The sequence below is a fragment of the Lissotriton helveticus genome, chromosome 1_1 (assembly GCF_964261635.1).
Source record: "Lissotriton helveticus chromosome 1_1, aLisHel1.1, whole genome shotgun sequence".
Taxonomy (NCBI): Eukaryota; Metazoa; Chordata; class Amphibia; order Caudata; family Salamandridae; genus Lissotriton; species Lissotriton helveticus.
Window position 1 is genome coordinate 1,270,233,133 of NC_136057.1, and position 23,376 is coordinate 1,270,256,508.

General features: G+C 43.2%; 1 protein-coding gene across 1 annotated transcript in view; it reads right to left on the reverse strand.

The window, feature by feature from the left end:
• Positions 1 to 22,577, reverse strand: part of RINT1 (RAD50 interactor 1) — a 90,670-nt gene extending 68,093 nt beyond the window's left edge. Inside the window, exons 1-6 of the mRNA XM_078649836.1 lie at positions 22,392 to 22,577; positions 18,161 to 18,391; positions 14,859 to 15,100; positions 6,574 to 6,747; positions 6,339 to 6,488; positions 2,026 to 2,182 (exon numbers count right to left, since the gene is read on the reverse strand). Coding sequence (XP_078505962.1) covers positions 2,026 to 2,182; positions 6,339 to 6,488; positions 6,574 to 6,747; positions 14,859 to 15,100; positions 18,161 to 18,382 — 945 coding nt within the window. The 5' untranslated portion in view covers positions 18,383 to 18,391; positions 22,392 to 22,577. The remainder of the gene's footprint in view (positions 1 to 2,025; positions 2,183 to 6,338; positions 6,489 to 6,573; positions 6,748 to 14,858; positions 15,101 to 18,160; positions 18,392 to 22,391) is intronic.
• Between the last annotated feature and the right edge of the window lie 799 nt (positions 22,578 to 23,376).

Sequence of the window (23,376 nt, forward strand, 5' to 3'; positions counted from 1 at the left end):
CTAATCATGATCAGGCCAACGAACACAAGAACCAGTATAGCAGGACTGGCCTCAGGCTGGGGAGGCAGCTCTTGCCGAGTCATGCTGCCACAGTGTTGCTGGCCTAAGGTGCACGTGTCACTCGCAAGGTGAATCGCCGGCTAAAGCCTACGTGTCCTTAAATGAAAAGAGGTCATTGTGTGTCCATTGACTATGTGAGGGCAAGGAATACAAAATGGCTTCCGTGTTCTAAGATGGATGCCATGGGTAGAACAGAAATGTGTTTGTAACTGGAGTGCTCTTGCTCGTAGCATAGCGAAAACACCAGGATATACTAAATGGATCATTTGCGGTCCACTGATACCAAAATTATGTATTTACGACAATGTTACAAACACGAGTAAAATCGTCACGGAACCTCAGGGCCAGGTAAAGGTTTTTTAGAGGGATTTCACCCACCCACACAAGTGTAATCCAATTGCATTACTCTAGGGGTGGAGACAGGTAACTTACACTTTTGTAGTAAGTTTACACCCAGAGTCTGTGAATACCGAAAGTAGAAAAAAACGTACTACAAAGTGTGAATTAGGCCCTGCATGTTTAAACTCAAAGAATGTAAAGATTTTCGTGATGAATTAGACAATGCATTGGTTCAAGAGAAACCACCTTGTGCGTGACAGGGACCTGAACAGCACAAGTGCTAGGGTCCAGCCGAGAGCTCAAGCATCTAAACTTTTGTTCAACGCTTCAAACTGTTTTGCTTCTGTTGCTAGGAGTGTTGAGGTGACAATCCATAATCTTGTTGGTCTCCACTAAGATGACAGAAAAGCTTGCAGAGAGCAGGCAAGTGAATTATACCAATTTGATTATAATTTTTGTTTAAAAAAAAGCTGTTGTTTGGGAAGCACTTCTGCTTTCACGATTTAGGGGTTTGAACTGGATTACTTTGTCATACACATTTTTATCGAGTAAAGTAGCTTAGATTACCCGTATAGACATTTTTTTTGCTTGTTTCATAGAACCCCTGTAGGATTTTCAAAGTCAGACTAGGCATCTTCCTTGTCTCCATGGCAAGACAACTGTGATTTCCACTATATCAGCAAGCAGACTTTGTCACTCATAACTATGGTGTGAACCAGTTAGAAAGCTTTTTCTTCCAGAAGAGAGGAGAGTAGCTATGGTAAAAAAGAAGATGAAGGAGGCAGCATTGTGGTAAGCACTAAAGAAAGTCACACTTATGGATTTTGTTATGCGAGGACGGTAATATGGTAGCTGTGTGCCAAGGAATTCGGGGAGTGTGCCATCAATATCAATGAAATATTTTCTCAGAACAATGGCAATGGGTGACTGTTGGCAGAATAAATGGGATTTCCAGACGGTTGGAACAAATTTGATCACAACAGTTTACACAAAGTTGTCTATGCTGCAGATCCATACTAATGTGTTTTAATGTGTTTGCCATCATTCGGGGTACCTGACTCTTTATAGTTGAGGGAGTATAGGTAAAGAAAGTAAACAGAACTTTAAGAGACATGTTTTCCTTTCTTTACTTTCAACTCTTTGCTCTTACCCCGATTCCACAAAAGCAAAGAACAGTTAGTTGGGCGGCTTAAAGGTAGGAAGATACGCCAACTCTGTTAAATCATCAGAGGTCACTGGGAATATGATGCCAATTTGGCTTCTTAACATACTTGAATAGGATCTCCTACATCACAACATTCGGTGGCGCTACATTTAGACAATATTAGGCAGCCACCCAGAGTGCTAGATCGCCAGAATGGATAACAAATATTGGGCTCTGTTGATAGAGTGAAAAGGGGCAAGTGCCATTTCACCTAGGTTGTAAGAAAAAAAAATCCTTGCAGCACAACCACAACACTGAAATGCTCTGTACCCACAATATTGACTCTCCCATTTCAAATTATTTCATTATTTGGCATCTAGCTAACGCTGCCTTCTACTGGGAACTGGGAAACCCATAACAATAACACATTTTATTAGAAACCAATCACTGTTGTAAGCACTTGAATAAGCATTCTTCCTCACCTTGCTTAAGACATTTGTTTGCTTGTTGCCTGTGAAGTGAAACCGGAATCTCTTCTGCAGAGGTGCAAGCATGATCTGCATGGGAAGTATGATGGGAGGGGTTGCAGGAAGAGAATACTTCTCTGGAAGTTGTCTTGGTTTGGTCAGTAGCTCGTCTCTAGTTTAAAGGATTTAAGGAAAAATTATAAAAATGAAGTGAAGGAAAAGGAACCTGTCTCAAGCAATCGTGCAGGAGTCCAAGTAATGCTTACAAAAAATAGAACATTTCTTCATATAATTGAAAGTTAAAAATATGTGAAGATGCAGGTAAAAACGGCTGTAAAATAAGGAAACCATTATATCTAGAAAAATGTTGAACAGGAAGAGACTGTATTGAAAAACCCCTCTTGTGTTTCCTGTAGAAAAAGTTCAAGAACAAATTGATATCTGCCTAGCATCAAGTTTCAAAAGAGGTCAGGAGGACTTCCCTGTGCTACTCCTACAGACGGTCAAGGCATCTGTTTGAGCAATTAGAGTACTTGTTCAATGACTGCGACCACAGACATCTGGTTTTTCAAAGCCCCCTACCATATCTGCAGTGCTTGTAAAGACAGGCGCACTAAACCTACCCTGCAATGCTTGTGCATGTCGAAACAGCCATAGTATTGTTCGTCAAGATCTCACAGCATTTCCCTTGAAGCTAAGTGAAATAATCAGTCAAAGCCAACCAAATCACTCTCAATTCAAACATGTTTAAATGGAAACAGCTTTCGTGATAGACCAACAATCTACTGATTGTCTGATACAATCGGTGTGCTCTCCATCCCGTAAAGGAAGCATCTGTATCAATGGACAGCTGAGCAAACATTTGTAAATGACTAGCTGGTCGTCAAATCGTGTGTGTCACCACACCAGTAACATTTGATATATGGAGATCAAAGTATCATCACTTTGTCGGATGAATTGACAAAATAACTGGCTTCAGAGAAACCATTAATGTGGAATCATACTCAGCCTTGAATGGAGACTGAGAAAAACATATAATTCAATAAATACAAGCAACCACATAATTTGATAAAAGTGAAAACTCACTGTTGATCAAAACATCAGGATTGGATTACAAATGCCTGAGCGCTCTGTATAGGTGTGAGAGCCTTTTCTACGGCATACCCAACAAACCTAAGCACTGCAAAGAAGGTAAAGCTGATTTCCTCAGTTTTGGAGAAGATCTCACAAATTGTCATATACTTTCTAAAGATACTGATTAATCAAGTCTGTTGATTGTCAAGGGTGATGGAAATGACTTTGAGGAGATGATCAATGATGTCAGGTGGATCACCTGAGAAGGACAGACTTGTTAGTGTAGGCATGAAAGATGTTAGGTGTTTAAACATTCAGGGGTGTGAAATCCTGAAAAATATCAACTTGTCCAAGGGACGGGATGCTTCAAAAATATACTTGTCCTTTAAAAAATCCACTTGTCCCTTCTAGTGCTATGCAGTGAGGTGATAAATGAAGGCAGGGTATTGCTTATATCAGAGGGCAAATAATAGTTGCTCTGATTATGCCAGGGTTCCTCTTATGTCAGGGTTTAGATTGTATTATGGCTTTTCTTTGCCACCTCTCAGCAACTTTACATACTGGAGACAGAAGTAGGTAGGAAGCAGTAGTACCATGTCCTGAATGCCCTGTGAGTTTGTGTACACACACAAAAACGTACATATTTAAGGGTATTTACCAAGTCCCCTTCAATCTCTTTCCACTCTGGCAAAGGTAGGACATTTACTCCTGACGAGGAAGGGAGTAAATATTTTTCCAAGGTGGAAATCTGGTGAAAGTAGTTTCTCCCTGGGGAAATACACTTTCAACCTGGAGAAAAAACTTTTAACTAAATTTGCTATTGCTCAGCAGATTTTGACATGATCAAATACGCATTTGTTAATCTGCTCATATGAAAACCGAATTCACAAACATTTGCTTGGAGTATGCTTTCATGGCCTACTTCTGTAAACTCTTGTGAATTCCTGGAAGCCTTAATTCTGCACCAATGCAATTTCGTAAATCTGTGGGTTATTTTTGTGACTTTTCTTTTATGAATGGGTTCCCTAAATTAGTTTTATGATGCCCACAAGGTTCTCTATTATGGTTTTAAACTGATCTCCTTTCTTAATCTCTGTTCTTTTTTTATACAACTAACACACATCAAACCTGTTTTATTAAATGATGCTTTTGAGAAATTGCATTTAACTTTGCACAATACTGTAGCAAAACTTGGTTTCCAAGTTGCAACTTTTAGAGTATATGTATCATGAAAGCAAATAATCAGCAAACTTGCTTGTATGCTTCTGCAAGTATATGGATATAGTCAGAGAGCATTGTGGGAGCACTATAAAATAACCTCAAATGTTTACAGTTTGTAGATACATGTACACATTTTTATACTGGAATCACTTTCAGTAAAGAGAGCTGAAGTTACGGCTCACTGTATTTTCGTAGAGTGCTCTCCCTAACAAATAGGATGTTAAATTAATTAAACATGTATACAATTTTGAACATTTTACACTTATGCATACAAATCTTTAGTGGCAGGTAATCCTTTCACACATCCATACTGTGGTACTGTAGTCTGGCAGCCATAGGGTTTGAGCTACAAGGGGGTGAGTCTTCTGGTCCACTGGAGAAAATAAATATGCCAACTTGAACTCACAATAAGCAGATAAAATCCTCACTGTCAAACATTAATCAATAAAGATCCATTCATTTCCTAATCCATGCTCCAGTACTACTGGCTTTTACATTGATTTCAAAATCTCCATAACGACTATGTAAGCAAGAAAACAAAAACAGCCTCATACGAGCAGAGCGTTCAGTTTAGGATAAAACATTTCTTCCATCGCACCATCTTTACCTTTACTCTAAAAGTCCTTCTGATCACCCATTAGGAGGGAATCCTTGCTCCACCAGACTTTACTATAACCTCTTTGAAGGCAGTTTTCCATTTTGGTATTCTCATCATAGAAAACTTGACCACACCACAGCATCCAAGTGCTGTAGCTGGATAATCCAAGGTAACAGTTTACCAACCTTGTCATATTACGAATGTGTTTTGGCCACACATGCTGCCATGTCTATACAACGTCATATTTCCAGGAGAACAGTATGACAATCACATATTTGGTGTCGGTTTTCTAATCTGGCACTATTCGCTATCACCTCTACTTCTAATTTGTGCAGTGTAGCCTCGACTTTAATCATTTTGGAGTCTAACACCTGTTGAGTCACCACCATAGTTCTTATACTTGCGCCCCTGATTACCACCTTAAAAGCTTCCCACTGTAGAAGCGGAGTGGAGGTAGTGCCCTTCTCACCAACAAAGTAACTGCTGACTAGTGCATCCTGAAGTGATCTTTAATTCATGACGAGAACTGAAAACATTGAAAGCAATACATGGCTCCGACTCAAGGTACCGGAATCTACACCGGAATTGCCAGCCCCGTCGTCCTTCATACAAAGTTTCTTTTATCGCTCAGTTGCAACCTTGATCTAAGTTTTTATTCAATATATGATCTTTAAGTAAAGCAAAATAAATAGTTGCTACATAGTACTTTAAACTAAAAGCTTTTTCACCTTGAGCAACAATTAATATTATTTATCTGAGAATAGGAAGCTCCAGATATGTTTTCTGTTTAGTTCACACAAAGCTGGGTATATTCTATTGCTAAACACTCTACTGAAGTTACACTTATTTACCACATTATTAAATGATAGGATGCACATTTGCAATGCCTTTTAATGGTCACATTGAAGCAAGCATTTCAATGTTTGAACAGATCGTCTTCATTAACACTCAAGCCAGATGTACACAAAACACGCACCCTCAGGGTCAAAAAATGTAACTGCTTGGCCCAAGGCTGTGCGGTTTAAAAGCTAAATTAGTAGTGAAATACATAATGAGCAGTGTAAATTATCACAAGGACATAAAAGTATTCTATAAAAGTATTCTTTAAAAGTACTTTAAGGCATAAAATGTGGGTAATAGCAAAGTGGATTTGCCAATAGGTGGCACCCAAAAGTGCTGTGGGCAACCTAAGCTTCTCATGTCATAAAAATCACACTTAAAAAGGTGGGTTCTAATCAGCTAGAGAAAGCATTGCAGGACACAGACCGAGAGTCAGGAGAGATTCCTGAACAGCAGATGCCTCAATAAATTACCTCTTAAATACAACATGGATGTTCCTATGCATACAAGTAATTGTACATTTGTTAAGATATTTTCTGTTATAATTTCTAAATTAACATGGCTGTCAAACTAAAATGTTAACTGAAAAGGATACGATGTTTGCAGTTTGAGAAGCTGACAAAAAAGAGCTTCCAGGTTGCTGTACAATTCCAGAGAACTGGAGGGTGAAGACAGTACAGGAGATTGGCACTGCAGGGGTCCAATGAAGGGCCAGTGAAACTGATTGAGTACCTCTTCGAAATCGCTACAACAGAAAGTGTACACAGCATAAGCAGGAAGAACACGGAGGGGCGCAAAGAACAACAATCCGTTTGGTGCACTTCACTCACCCCGACAGCTTGTCCTTCAGGATTTTATGCCAAAATTTAACAGTAGATCTCATAAATCCTAGGAGATGAGAGCAGGAAGACTCTTGGAGCTTTATGTCTAACTCAGCCATGGACCCGAGAATACTGGCAGCCTCAGGAACATTGTTAGTCATCAGATATTGCTGGATGTTATCACTGTAATTTTAAATTGATACAATATGATTAGTACGATACAATCACAGCAGATTTTAGATATTTTAACTTGTGTCTGTTGGTTTGCCCCTTCGAATGCAGAACTGGGTGTTCCTTTACAGCACATACTCAGCATTGGGTGCTGAATAAAAGGGCATTCTAATTAAATATAGGTAGGCACTAATATGTTTTTTTTCACCAACAGACTAGAATTGTAATGCGCCTTTATTAACTAGTTTCATAACAGCAAAAACAAGTCAAATGTTGTGTTTAAAAGAATTTTAGATTACAGAGTGCTTTTGATGGAGCGACATGAACGCAGTAGCGTCTGAAGAGTAGAATTAATTGGGAGAAAGGATAGAGATGGAAGGGAATCAAAATGAGGAAACACAAAGGATGTTTTAATTAGCTCAAAATGTAAAGTGATACATCAAGCATACCTCAAATAGCTTCCCATAATGCCTCATACCGCCGCATTTCTCTCTTGAACGTGGAGGCAAAAATTCTGGCGAAGGCGCAGGCTAATTACCTCTTGCCACATATCATCATCCTTGTGCATCCTGATCAGACCGGGTTCATGCCCCAGAGGGGAACCAGACACTACACTGGGAGGGCACATGTGGCGGTCGCAGCTATTCGGCGGATCGGGGAATCGGTGGCGCTTCTATTAGCGGGCATGGATAGGGCCTTTGATTCCCTGAGCTGGGTGTACCTCTTCGCATTGCTCGGCAGACTCAATCAGGGCCCACGCTTCCTCTCATATATAAAGCTTCTATGTCCGGACTTGACGGCGTCGGTACAGGTAGCGGGCGCAACCTTCTCCACCTTTTGTATTGATCGGGGCACGAGGCAGGGTTGTCCCCTGTCTCCCTATCTATTCGCCTTAGCCATGGAGCCCTTGGCAGCGTGGGTGCGTATAGATGCACAGGCGTGGGGCATCGAGTGGGCCACGGGTCTGTCCGATAGTATCGCTCTGTACGCGAATTATGTCCTTTTTTTTTCTTACGGCGGTTGATAGGACGGGGCCACGGCTTCTGCGTATCATGCAGATCTTTGGGGAGACGGCGGGTTGTACATGAATCCCCATAAGTCCACATTGTGGGCTCTGGGAGACCAAATGAGAGTAGGTACATGGGCATTCTCGGTTCAGTTGGCGGTGGGAGGATTGAAATACCTGGGGGTGTTTCTCTCTGACATACCGGCAATTGCATGGGAGTGGAATCTGGTACCGGTATGGGAGAGGGTTCGTGCAGGTCTTAAGTCCTGGTCCCGGATGCCCCTGACATGGTTCGGTAGATCGGCAATATTTAAGATGGTGGCGCTTCCCCGCCTTCTCTACCAGATACAGAATCACCCGTACCCGATCTCACCTAGATGGTTCCGGCTGGTGAATTTTGTGCTGGGGCAGTTTTTGTGGGAAGGGGGAAATGTGCGCGTACCACTTCGTACGTGCTTTTGTCCACCTACTCGCGGGGTCTGGCGTCCTCGGATATCCTCCCCTACTTCCAGGCCTTGCACTTGCTGGTCCTTAATGAGTGGCGGTACGGCGACAGGGGGGACCCGGCGTATATGTTAGAGCGGCAGCTTATGGGACGCCACACACTACACACGATTCTGAACTCAGCTCAGCTGCGGGGTACGCTGCTATCGGCCACGCAAGTGGTGTTCTCGATTTGGAGGCCGGCGCTGAGGCGTATGGGTTGGTGGAATGTCCTGACGTGGGAGACCCCTTTGTGGAACAACGGGCGCCTGCCCCAACTGGCGGCTCTCCAGGGCTTTAGGGGATGGGATGATATTGGCATCTCCACTCTGGGAGATGTCCCAAGGGGCACAACACTAAAGCCGTTCCAAGATCTCTAGAGGGAGTTCCTATGCCACAGTCGCAATTTTATCGATACCTTCAGTTCTGTCACGCCTTGTCCCCCAGCATGCAGGGTCTAGAGTCCCTCCCTGAATTTAGTCCATTGGCAGTGAAGGGGTTTATGGGGGACTAACCAGACAGGAAGATTTCCCGAATTTACCAGACCCTGGTCATTCATTGTTCCTCTACACTTCAAAAGCTCCGGGGTGACTGGGAGGGGGATGTGGGCAGTCTGGAGGAGGTGGATTGGGTGGACGCCCGGGCGGCCCAGAGGGGGGCGGCCATATCACTGCGACTCCGCCTGATCCCATTTAAATATCTCCACAGGGTCTACTTTACTAGGGCGCGGTTTTAGCAGGCGGGCTGATCGCTTCCTCAGAGTGTGTTCGTTGTGGTCGGGAGGGGGGCACGTTCATACAGATGGTCTGGCGGTGCACATGCCTGGATAGCTTCTGGGGGGGGTGTTTACGTGCCTTTCCGAGGTCCTGGGTTGGGAGCTTCCCCGCACGCCGCAGTTGGCCCTGCTATAGGTTATAGAGGGGATAGGTGGCAATGTATACAAACGGCATCTCGTGTTATTAGGTTTCACACTGGCGAAGCAAGACATCGCTAAAGCTTGGAAGGCGGCACGGGCCCCCTCGGTGGCAGCCTGTAAAAATGGATTGGATATTTGCATGGGGTTGGAACAACCTATCTTTGTAGCAAGGGGTTGCCCACGCAAGCATTATAGAATATGGAATCGATGAGCGGAGTATCGGGGCCTATGGTTGGAGCCGCCAGCGGAAGCGGAGCCACGTTTGCCGGGCTGAGTGTCGGTGTCGGCGTAGATGGAGGGAGGGGGGTGGCTGGATGGGTGTGTGTTCTCATGCTAGGATTACTTGCTTTGACATCAAGGCGGTGGATAGGAATATGTGTATTCTGTGCAATCTCAAGGGGGTGGGGTGGGGTGAGGGAGTTGGGGGGGTGTTATTTCTTTTGATTTGTCCTTGTTCGGCTTTGTTGATTTGGTAAACAGGAGTGAATTGCTTTCTGGTTATGTATGGTCTGATTGGGCAGATGTCTCTGGTGTGCAGAGCTCTGTGTTATATATGCCAATTGATGAATAAAATATGTTTATAAAAAATTAAAAAATAGCTTCCCATGAAAGAGATGTGCCTTTCTATTTCTACATCAGGGGCTGACGTCAGGTGGCAAATGGTTTCTCAAGTTGCCAATACAACTAAATGAGTTTGTTCTCTGAAGGAAAGATTAGGGGGAGTAATGGTTACCAAGTAGTAAACAGCCAAGTAAATGTTTATGTCCATAGCCTTGGTGAGATTCAGCATACAGCCTGAGATTCACAACCTGGCTGAGTGGATATTTATACAAGTGTGACACGAGAGAATGATCATAGATCTGCCAAGACTGGGGCGGGGAATGAGCTTTACTATAGTTTGTAACCGTTTCATAAATAGTTGTTTATGGAACGCACCTGAGGATCAGTTCATCTAATGATCTAGTAGTACACGTTCTTGGTGTTTTCATTTCATTTGCATATGCACAGTCTTTTGCTGGTCTTTAGTCATTGGAATGTTTGAGGTCTAATAACGTATTAAGGGCAGGAGATTAAAAAGTCCTAGAGGTCATGGTAAGGCATGAGAATGATATAAACAGAAAGGGATTAATGTAGAATTGTTTATTGCGGTTTCTAATTAAACTCAAAAGAGCATATAAAAACAAGCATTGGCAAAGGCAATAGGGCTGGCTCTAATACACCATCACATGTAAATACAGGCATTCACAAATGCTGTCTACATGAGTTGCAAACAATAATGCTGTTTATCGCATTAAAGACAGACCCACAGGATTTGACAATGCTAGGAATAAGCAGCAAACAAAGATTTGCTTTCTGCATAGGATACATTTATGAAACATAACATTGAATGTGAAAATCGGCATGATGATTGAGTGTACTTGTCAGAAGTAAAATTGTTCCTCATGCATTCCATCGGAAGCACTTCCATGAGGGTGAAGTTATACACCAAGCAGCCATTAGCACGTGGTGACAGAGAAATACTCCTTTGGGTACGTCCAAAGCCCACTGTATTTGTTTTTAAAAAATTGGTGACAATAGGTTAATAACAATTGCGGGTGCGGCAGATCTAAAAATGCCAAAGCCAGAGTCATATACTGAAATACACGCCCAACCGACTGAAAGGAGCATCTTATGTATGTTCTCTTCATTATCAGATCAATCATTTAAAGAACTACTATAGGAGGCAAAATTAATCGATTTCCATGCGATGTCCAAAATATATTGTATGCTCAATATGCGGCAGGAGACAAACTCACTTTTCAGAGGGCTTGGGAGAAAGAACTATACATTACCCTATATGCAGACCAATGGGAAGAGATACTCCAGCGAGCGACTAACTGTGCCTCCCATACAGCAGGTACAGAAACAAAACTTAAAATCCTATATAGGTGACACTACACACTAATGTGATTGGCCCATATGGATTGGATAGAGAAGCTCCAAATACTGGAGGGGTGTGATAGGAAGGGATCGCTGACACACATTCCCTGGACTTGCCCGCAGAGCAAAACTTTCAGGGCTGGGATTCGGATGACAACACACCAGATTACAGAATCAGAGTCGGTTCGCTGCACAAAGGTTGTATTGTTGGTCTCTTCAGATGATGAAAGCTACCCGGTTGGAAGAAGAAAGGGGTACCTCATCTCCCTCCTCCTGCTGGCAGCCAAGCAAACGGTTCAGGCCCTATAGGGACACAGAGCCGGGTCTCTGCCGGGGATCAGAGTCCTCCGATTTCCACCTCTTCCAGGTGACCTTCCCAACACAGCAGTGATTGATCCGTCACCACCATCAACTCTGTGTGGGGTGGGGAGAGGGGTCAGTCACTGGTCCAACTGCAGTCAATCAGCTACCACTGCATGTATTTTACAGTTTCCTCGGAAACCTAGATGGAATCTGGCAGGTCATGTAGGTGCTGCGCCCAGGGCACACATGTGTCATCTGGCGTAGTCCAACAAGAGGATGCATAAGGCCAAGGAGTCTAATAGCTGCTCTCATCGAGACCCAAGACTGATATTGAAAGATCAGGATCATAGCTCAAATGTCCTGGACTCCCTCAACCAATGGGTAGGCTTAAAACATGCACCCCATGCATAATGGCTCTGGTGAACAGGACCATCTTTGAAGGAGTCCTGTGACACTCTGGCATGTTGATCAAGAACCCCATTGATGTTAAGAAGTCTGCAGTTCTCCGGACGTGGTCAACGACTGACTGTGGCAAGACCGCCTTCAACAGCTTGTCTGTCATTAAGGTAAGGGCAGACTGATATGTCAGACCTTCAAAGGTGAGCAGCGACCAAGGCCATCACTTTAGTGAATACCCAAGGGCACTGTTGAGACCAAAGGGGAGCATGGAAGACTGAAAATGCTCTTGGCCCACTTTAAACTGCAGGTAATGTTTGTAAGACTGAAGGTCGAGGAAATGAAAATAGGCAAGGCGTCCTGCAGGTCCATCGCTACCATCCAGTCTCCTAGATCCAGGGCAGAAAGAAACTAGGCCATTTTCTATGGTTGGTTCATGGACCCGGATATGGCCATGCCTGTTTAGCATTTTCAATTGTGAATCTCTTATACCAGAATAAAGTGTAAGGTAAGCCTTCAAAATACCAGAAGATCACAGCATAGTTGGCAAGTTCCCAAAGCCATGTGAAGAGCAACTTTGTAACTGTAGTTGTTGGAGCATGAGGAACAAGTATTGAACAAACTCTTGCACTCAGGTTGAAGAAGACCCGATGAGGCAGACAAAAACAATATCCTGTATGAGGAAGAGTCAGAAGGGAACTTAAACATTTTTGACATTAAGATGTGACATAAGGAAATGAGTACGGTCTTACACAAAGCCACAAACGGATACCCCAAGACCGATGGCAGGGGTGGAAATTACAAATCCAGCAGTCATCTAAATCATGTTTTTTGATGGAGAAGACGGAAAATGTGCAGAGCTGTGGGTCACAGATGAAGAAAATCCAAAGGTCAGTTGAAGAAACAGTCTGGTACATATAGAATCCTTAATCAGGATGATATCAGGAAGGGGTATCGGAATCAACTTTAATACAGTTAACTATGTTCAAAAAAATAAAGAGTGCAGGATGGGGGATGTGAAAACAAGGAAACATAATCAGACTAAAGCCTTTACAGTTGGAAAGCACTAGCTGTTGTGTTTATTCTCATTTCATAAAGGCTGTCTGAAAATGCTCATCACACGTCAAAATAGGCTAAATAGTTCCCATTCAAGATTACTGCCCTCTGATGTCATGCACAACTCAATGTACAGGTGGTCTGTACTAATGCCTAGGTCTGGTCTTCTGGATGTCGCGGAAGGTGCAGGCAGAGAGGGATACCACTGAGAGTCCAACTTGGCAGCACAACAGAGCATTCTGCTGTAGAGGGCTGCGTTCACTTTGCCACAAGTTTGGACTGTGGGCATGACTATTGACCTAGTCTCTAGCATGCCTGTATCCCGTCTCCCTGAGCACAATCAGTCACAGAGAGAAGGAGTATGGCAGGTTTGTGAGCACCACTGTGGGCATTAAGATGGACAGGAGTAAATCCACTAGACTTCACTAACCTCGCTATCCCCAACTCTGTTCAACCTAGTCATGGAACCTCTCACTACCCTGCTACAAGCATCCAATGTACACTTTCACATGTACGCTGATGACACCCAACTTTATCTCAAATTACAGTCCCCCAAAGACATCCTGCTCTTGAACTCAACGATCAGATGCACCCAATCCTGGCTTGCCGATAATCATCTCAAACTCAATGCCCTGAAAACAGAGTTCCTTCTGATCTCACCTCCAGCGAAGACCTCCACCACTCAAATTTGGCTTAAAAACCTAACCGCACTCAATGTCCAACCCACCATCGTGGACTCAGCAAAATCTTTAGGCATAACACTTGACACCAATCTCAACATGCAGCAACATATCAACAAGGCAACAAAGGGAGCAAACTTCCAGATCAATACTCTGAGGAAACTCAAACCCTTCCTCCCAACCAAAGACTTCCAAACCGCAGTACAAGCACTAGTCATCCCCCGAATTGAATACGGCAGCATCGCCCTCTGCGGACTCCCCCTAACTTCAACCGCACCCCTAAGAGCTTCTCTAAACGCTGCAGCGAGACTCATCACTGGATCAAAAAAGCATTCCCATATCACCCCTGACTTGAAATCCCTGAATTGGCTGCCTTTTGAAGCCAGAATACATCTGAAAATCGCCTGCATGACACACAAGGCGGTACACCTAAACTCACCCGGCTACCTCGCTCAGAAACTGACATTCTCTGGCGGAGCTAGAAACACTAGAGGCACAAACAATCTTCTGCTGAAACCTCGAAGATTCCGGAAGGAAAAAACATATAAGCGCTCCTTCTCAGGAATGGCGCCTAGGATCTGGAACTCACTCCCTCCCGAAACCAGGCTTATCTCTTCCACTACACTCTTTAAAAATGAAGTAAAAGCTATCCTCATGGCTAAATACACTTGAACTATTATCTCGAACTCTGTTAATACTATGCACCGATCTGTACTACATGGTTGACCACTTTGCTTATTTGTATTGTTATCTTATTACTCACATGATTGGCTTGCAGCCACCTACTTGTACTGTTTGATCTATTGATATTTCTGTCTGACTATGCTCCCTCATGTACCCCTCTTTGTAAAGCGCTCTGATATCTGCAAAGATCTTGTCCGCGCTATATAAAACTTTCAAAATAAAAATAAATAAATAAAATAAACCACGTCTTTGAAGGTGGGGGAGAAAGAAACAAGAAAATATGTTTGGGATACTTTGTTAATAGGAATAATCTAAATTGAAGGGGCTGATCCCAATTGGTCAGTCAAAGAATACAAAATTCACAAAGGGAGTTGGGGGCATGCCAAGAAATGAGCATGTGATGATACTCCAGCTTCACTCTGCTTTTACTGAAACTTTTAAGACAAACCACCTTAAATAAAATATTATATGTGGTTCTAAATTGCAACGTAACTTGCTGCATAGATTTCTGGCAACATGCCATGACACATACAAAGACCGAAACTATATAAACTACAAAGCTTACCAATTGCTTAATCTAGAAAACACAATACACATAATAATCAGGCCCATTGAAGCTTCTGTGGGACAAAAGAACAAATTTTAGTAAGCCAAAGGTTTCCAATGTTTCCAGCTTTACCTTAACTCCTCTATTTGTGAAATCCATCTTAGATATGAGAGATGCCGTTCAATTTCTTCTACTTGAGTAATCAGTACACCTAGATCCTCCATCCAGGGCTGGGCCTTCAGAAGGTGACTGCTAATCGAATCAGACAGAAGTGCTTCTTTTTCAATGAGCTGGCTAAGTAGCTTTTTTGAGTCCTCTGCATTCTTCAAAGCATGTTGAATTCTTTTTGGCACTTCTGTGGAAACTGTAAGTACCTAAGTAGACAATAATATAAAAATGACAGATGTTATGGCACGCGTTATCTTCATAAACATGTTCTATTGAAGTAAAGTTTAGAAATCTGGATAAATATTGAACAGTGTATGTTGGGATAGCTACCTTAGATCAATGATGGCTAGATCCTTTCCAATGTTTTCAAGATACGCATATAGGATATTTATGGCTTATTTAGAGTTTGGTGTATGGGTTACTTCATCACAAAACGTGACAGATATCCTGGCCGCCGAATTACAAGTGCTACTGGATATAATGCACTTGTAAAAAGGCAGAAGAAATATGCATGTGTAACATTTGTGACGGATTAACCCGCACGCCTTACTCCGAATCAGGCCTATTACTCTAAATACAAATAATTTACATCTTGGTTATCTGGAAAACCTGCCATGGATTTTGCCTTCAAGAACCAAGGGTGCACACCTTTGGTTTCTGGCCAATTACCATTTATAAAAGCATTTATATAAACATTATCATTCCAATAGGTCATACTTTTATAACGCAAGTGCCAAACTACTGCTTTTGCCACAGTATGTTCATAAAGCAAGGTTACAAAAAAAGTAAAAGAAAAAAAAACGAAATGCTGGATAAAAGGCAAAAATCAATATTTTCAGTTTTTGTAAACAGCATAGTTTATCTTTCACATATTTTTTACACCGCATAGTGAACAGAATAAAACGCTTGCCAATGCATTATTTATTTTCCATGGAATAGAACTGAAACAAATGTAATTTACTAGAAGTGTTTGGTGATCAGCAGCAGTCTAGGAAACAGATTATAGGCCTCAGGAGAAGAGCCATCTCTTTATCAGTCATGTAACGTACACATTCTGCCTCAGATGCCAGCTAACGGAGTGTAGCAGCAAGCCCCAACCCCATAAAAGCTGGGGCTGGCTTTATTGCAATATATAGAATGCAGGAGATCAACTCCAAATCTGCTCTTTAGCCAAACCCTCACAAAAATATACCTGTTAATGGGCTTTTATGGATGGTCTGCAAGGCTACAGAAGCAAAAACTAAGAGTGCATTGAGTGGAGATGAGATGGGGTAGAGAGCAAGATAACATGTGTACTCGCATGAAATGCTACATAAAAAGAAAAAAAAGAAGTTTTCTGAATGTGAACAGTGGAAAGATACAAGTCAGTGAATCAAAAGCATGACTAACAAGGTATGCTCCAAGTAAGAAACAAACAAAACACAAGATGAGGAAGGAAAGCTATAGAATAATAAGCAAGCAAATAAGAGTTAAATCAAAGTCAGCCAATGGTAAAGAATGAGCTGGAAGTTTTAGGTAGGGTCCACAAGAGGTGTTTTGACAAAAGCGGTCTATAGGCAAGACCTAATGAATTACTAAATGGTACAATCAGCTCTGTAACTTTTGTCATTATTATGTTCTTAATTCATTTTGTAACGGATATATAGAACACTTGAAAAATATGGGCCTTATTACACAAATGAAATAAGAAGCCACAATGATACTGTTATGAAAAGTCAGATTACTATTTTGAGGAATTCAGTATTGAAAACAGGATACAAATGTTCATGCCAATAGCTTAGTCTAGAAGATATTGTATGACGCTAATGTAAAATAACTTGTGAAAAAAACATGCAAGTATGTTTAATATGATATGACATGATAGTAATTCTGAATACTGCTTTCTATTGAAATATGTGAGGGCTACGTCGTTACTATTGTAAGTAATGAATCTCCAGAGTAGTTACAGCCCACTCTGTCAAAATGCTTTTTTGGCATCCAAAACCTGAGCATCACACTTTTATTTTTTTTGTTTTCTAGGTCTATGAGACGGGATACTTTTTTAGTGTTATCTCCAACTTATAACTTTGATATGAAGGCCGCATGGTCCGGATATGCTAATTGAGGCATTCATTTGTTTACTCTTGTGGCCAAGACGTTCGAAAAATGATTAACATCTACACTTAAAAGTCATCAAAATCTATAAAGAATACCATTGTCTACAGCAATGTACCGCCACTTATTTTCGCTGCAGGATGAAGCTTTGTGGTAACTAAATACCAATGTTCCTTTACCCAGAAGCATTGGACTATGGGCCATAAACCGTAGAGACTCCTAAAGCACTATGCCACCATATAAATTATAGACATGTGCTATACAAATCCATTAAGTAACATAACTTCTCGTTTTACCTTCTTCCTACTCTCTAAAAGTCTTTAATGGGAATTAATTAAATAAAACAGAATTCGGTGCATTATTTCACAAGTAGTCAATAAATTATTTAGATGTATGCATCCACAATCTGAAAACATCACGAAAACTCATGATGAAAGTCTTAGCTAAAAGTGATTTGAAATATTGTAAAACGGTTCCACCCACAAAAATGTATATGCATAAACTGGTTTATATTCACCCAAAAGATGCAATTCGGGAACGAGCTATGAAATGCGATATATGTAAGCAAAGGAAAATGTATAAATACCTTTGAGAGTACAAAAGACTTCTCACTCTTTTGATGGATCCCCAAACCAACTACTTTTTGTAAACTAAATTTGATGGCACGATCACCATTTTTTAATTTTACACATGAATATTTGTATTTATTGAAATAAACTAATTAAAAAAACTAAGTATATAAGCAACACGTATAGAATAAACCTAAATATAAATAACCAGCAAACACTGAGAGTGAAGCGCTGGAAACACTTCACCAGGTAGTGGTACACAGACACGATGGTGCAGACATTCCATAGGAGTTTGCAATTATGACAGTATACAAGACATGGAAGATTGCTGGAAGGTGGCAGGCGGAACATCATGGAGATGGTCCTCCATTAAACTATACACCATCATCAATGGGTGACTTTCCATACTAACGTTTATTGGTGGCCATTAATATTAGTAATGGTGATAGGGTTTTTCCGTGTCCAATCATAATTGATGAACAATTTGATATGCTTTAAAGCCATTAAAAAGAAACTAATTGCGTTGGAATATATTGTCTGCACTTTCATTCAGCTTGTCTGGGACAGTTGAATGCATAGAACTGGAAACTGAAATGTACTTACCTGTTCCTCCAATTGTTGCTTCTCTTTTGTAATCTCCTCTATGAGTTTACCAAGCATTCGTAAAGACTTTACATCGTTACCCAATTCTCTTTCCACGAATTCGGAAACGTAAGAAGGGATGTCACAATTCTCCATATCTGGGGATGAAACTCCGACTGGGATAGCCTTCTTGCTGACCATACATGTGTCATTAGGGTCATTCTTATCAGTCACAGCAGCCATGTTTTCTTCCTTAGAGGTATAAGAAGATATTCCCAGTTACATATATTTCAAAATCAGTACTTTGTTCGTAGTCAATGTCAGGGGACAAAAGTGTGCACATAATCATATCTAAAACATTACATGATTTTTTACATCACTGATGTTGCTCATCACTCCAGCATCTCAAAGTCCACCAGGCTCAATGTTTGGTTAACTACCAGGTACTGGACACAAGGCCTTTTACACGGCCTTGAGCTCAGCATCTCTTCCGCAAATGTTCAACAGGCTCAGCAAATGGACATGCCCTCCGCCCTGGCCCTATGCCCCCAAACCCACTGTGCACATTTTTTGACCCACAGCTGAAGACAGTGGGAACACGACATGAAACCGAATGTCCAGTCTTGCAGCCCAATTAGTAAAGCCCATTGCCGTGCATAATCCTGGTGCCCAAAAAGCAAATTTACAAGTTCTTCAGCGTTGCAAAGTAGGTTCTGGGTACAGCAAATTATATTTTGGCAATGCCCCAGCCCCTCTTACTCTGCCCCCACCCACGGCAGAACCCGATATATAAAGCATTTGGTTACTGGACGGGTACTGGGCGTGTGGTGTGGCGGTCTGCCACAGCTTGTGTTCATGTCCCCTGGTTCCAGAGCACAGACGTTCACAGGGGAATGCAGTGAACCCCCCTCTCATGAGATATCTAGATGGTGGTGTCTGAGAGGCTTGCAACACTACGAGCTGACAACAGCAACGCAGTGAACAATGTTCTTGCAAAAGGCATAGAGAAAAGGTGTGATAGAAGCATCACTGCCCACACTTGCTCATCAGACCACAGAGACGGCAGCACTCGCTTCTCCTGATATACACAAACAAGAACAAGCATTGGAAATGCAATAGGTCTCGCATTAGGAAAGTTTGAACAATTGGTATTGTAAATGACACTTTTTTTATTTATGTGTTGGTTTTGAAAATAGCAAAAGTAATAGCTTTGTCAGTTACAATGTCAATAGTTTGAACTTTCGCAAATGTGACACCTATAGCATTTGTAATGCAATGTGTGTTGTCTTTACGTGACTTAGATGTATTGATATTGCAAATAACAATGGCTTTTAATTTTGTAAATAATTAATACTTAAATAACATTTATTGTAATTTATAATGGCAATAGCTTAAACGTTTGTAAATTAATTTTGTGAAGATTATGTTCAGTGTATTTTATTGTGACGAAAATCCAAGAACATTGCATTTGCACCTGGTGGTGGATGTGGTGGTGGTGGGTGTGGTGGATGTGGTGGTGGATGTGGTGGTGGATGCGGTGGTGGATGCGGTGGTGGTGCATGTGGTGGATGTGGTGGTGGTGGATGTGGTGGTGGATGTGGCGGTGGATGTCATGGTGGATGTGGAGGTGATGGTGGATGTGGTGGATGTGGTGGTGGATGCGGTGGTGGTGGTGGATGCGGTGGATGTGGTGGTGGATGTGGTGGTGGTGCATGTGGTGGATGTCATGGTGGATGTGGTGGATGCGGTGGTGGATGCGGTGGATGTGGTGGCGGTGGATGTGGTGGTGGATGCAGTGGTGGTGGTGGATGTGGTGGTGGTGGATGGGGTGGTGGATGTGGCGGTGGATGTCATGGTGGATGTGGAGGTGGATGTGGTGGTGATGTTGGATGTGGTGGTGGATGTGGTGGTGGATGCGGTGGTGGATGCGGTGGTGGATGTGGTTGTGGTGGATGCGGTGGTTGTGGTGGATGCGGTAGATGTGGTGGTGGATGTGGTGGTGATGGTGGATGTGGTGGTGTTCAGTGGGAATTTACCGGACAATTTACATTAAGATGTTTTATACTTCATGGACATTTTCAGGGTTGTCTTTGCTTTGTTGTGAAAACTAAAGGGCAGACTCTAAAAGTATCCGATTGCAGGCGAGGAGCCCTTAACGCTGGGGGCCAGGAGCCCCTCCGGGTTCTCATAATAATCAGCCACGGATCAAAGCAGCGCCTGGGCGGAAAACAAAGAGAACCCCGTGGAGACCTCCAAGCGCCTTTGATTTCAAGCAATGCCTGCTGCAGGGGTGGGCCCGTTGCGAACAGCATGGCGGAATTAATTCAATTCAATGGTGTGGCCAACAGTGATGGGGAGGGGCAGGGAGGGAAGGGGGCGAAGGGGGCAAGGGTAAATATAGACATGGAGGGGGTCGGATGAGGGAAAGAAGAGAGGATATTGAAGGCAGGGACGAATGACGTGTTTAGAAGAGAGAGGAAACGAGAAGGGAGGGCTGAAGTGAGGGGGAGGAGGAAGGGGATGAAAGGATGCTGAAAGGCGGAGTAGGAGTAGAGGTTACGAAAAGAATGAAGGAAAAGAGGTCAAGCAAAGGCATGAAGCAACTGAAGGACAGAGGGAAGGCAGAGAAGGGGGGGAGGAGAAATGCGACAAATGTTTTGGGTAAAAAAAAAAGAGAGACGGAGGGAAGGCAGGGGAGGGGGGAGAAGAAATGCGACAAATGTTTTTTTTGTTGTACTTTATATTTGCCTGGCTATATACATATATTCAAGCATGTACTCCATTAGGTAGGCATGGCTGTGGAGAGGTCAGTAGCACGTCAGGCATCGGCAAACCTTTTGGTCAGATTGGGAAATTAAAACAAGTTAAAACGGTGAGCCACCGTTCTGAAAGTAAATGCGCACATGGTGTACTGCAAATGAAAACAAGCAGCTCATTAGGAGTGGTGGGGGCTGGCACAGAGAGACGTGACACGGCGGGGAGAGGGCGGAGCGGGTAAAAAAATTTGCCTGGCTATATACATATATTCAAGCATGTACTCCATTAGGTAGGCATGGCTGTGGAGAGGTCAGTAGCACGTCAGGCATCGGCAAACCTTTTGGTCAGATTGGGAAATTAAAACAAGTTAAAACGGTGAGCCACCGTTATGAAAGTAAATGCGCACATGGTGTACTGCAAATGAAAACAAGCAGCTCATTAGGAGTGGTGGGGGCGGGCACAGAGAGACAAGGGGGGAGTGGATGCTGGAGGGGGAGGTGTGCTGGGAGAGAGAGTGGCGCTCTTCTGCCCCTACTTTCAAAGCTGCCATGACGATGCGACACGGCGGGCAGGGGAGGGGGCGGAGCGGGTAAAACAATAAATAAACACGACGGCTGGACGAGAGAGAAGGGGTGGGGGGAGGAGAAATGCGACACGGCGGGCAGGAGAGGAGGGGGCGGAGCTGGGGGAGGCTGTGAGATGTGCACGCGCTTTTAAGCTCTAAGCGCATGCGCATTGAGCTTAAAAGTCACGGGCACTGCAAGGAATCGCCACGATTCCTTGCAAGTTAGTTAAAGAGTGGTTAAGCCCCCATAGTCTTGCAAGCTCGATGCGCATGCGCATCGACAGGCGAGACCTAAAAAGTAAAGTAAAGTCCACATTTGTAAAGCGCACAATCACCCGTAAGGGTCAAAACAACAACAGCCCTGCCGTCATGAGCAGGAAGTGTAACAGCTGCAGAACTGGTTGTAAACATACGTAAAGGGTAACAACACGTAAGAAGGTACATAAGACGACAACATGCTTTACAAATCTAGGACTCCGTGACAGTACCAGTGTGCCCTGCAGAAAGCAAGTGCGTTAACATCGGTACTACCCACATCACTTTATTATAGTCGCACTGCTACCCTCACTGTCAAAATTTGAAAACAACGGTATTTCCTCCGAAGTTATTCATACAGTGCAGTACCACAGTCATGCAGTGTTACAGTACTGCATTAACAACGTCCCCTCCACCCTCCCACACAAACAACGTGGCAGTTGCCGTACCAGCTCTCAGACGGCAGAACCAGGCATGACATCCGTCCACACGTGCGTGACAGCAGCAGGACCACCCGTACAGCCATAAAGAAATCGTAACAGTATCAGCGCTTCATCAAGATGCATACGTTGTGCAGGAAAGAAAACTGATTTAAAGTGTACCGACAGAGATAACCGGCATACTACAAGCACAGGTAGACACAAAAAGAATACGCTCTCCGATCGTTGCACTCACTTCTCATCTCCCGGTGGGGGGTGTCGAACCCCACAAATTGCCTCTGCCCGGCCAAACCAAGGACAGTCTACTCAGAATGACAGGCAGCCTCGGAGGCAGGCTGGGTGGAAGCTTGAGTCGTCCGTATCATACCAACGAAGACTGCCATTGGTTAGCTCGCGCTACGACCCGGAAGAGACCGCCCCAGCTACCCACGAGCTGCTATTCCGGCCACTAAGATTCTATGCCACGGGGTTGAGTTTTAGCACTAGAGCGCTAACTTTAGGTTTAATTGCTAGCATTGAGTGGCGTGCTGCTGGCCGGTGCATTTTTAAGTGAAAACGCTGAGCAGTCCAGCTGCCTGTTGCAGGAACTAAAGAAGCGATACCTGGTGGGAAAACATGATGTATACTGTTATAAACATGTTTCGGATATCTTATGCAAACGTATTTACATTTTTAAAACAATACCACGCCGCTTTTCGCATGCGCACCGTTATGGTAGAGTTACAACAAGTAAGTATATTCTGACAGGTTATGGTTGCAAAAAATAGATGATGTGCCTGTCGCTGAAATTAGATTCTATGGCAGGACGGAGACTCCGATTATGCTTTTCTCTATTTCTTTACTGAAAACACAGCAGCCAATCAGAACACTGTAAAGAAAAAACGAAAACTACATTACCTGTAAAGTTCTAACTAAGGCCTAGGAATGATGGCGGACGACACGTGTAGTTAGTGCTGGTGGTCAGTGTAATGTTTGTGCTCACCAATGACACGCTGACTATAGTTGGGCTCTTAAAGGTATTTATTAATTAACAACAATATCTCTATTGAGGAGCACCGGCCGATGCTGCCGTTTCTCTCTGTGTTCGGCGCGCTATGCACTGCGCGCGCATGCGCCGACAACATGGCCGCCGCACGTCACGTCTACGTGACGTGCATCAACTAGTGCGCACACTACATATCTCCCCCTTTTTCCAAACTTTTGCTGAGTCACTTACAGTT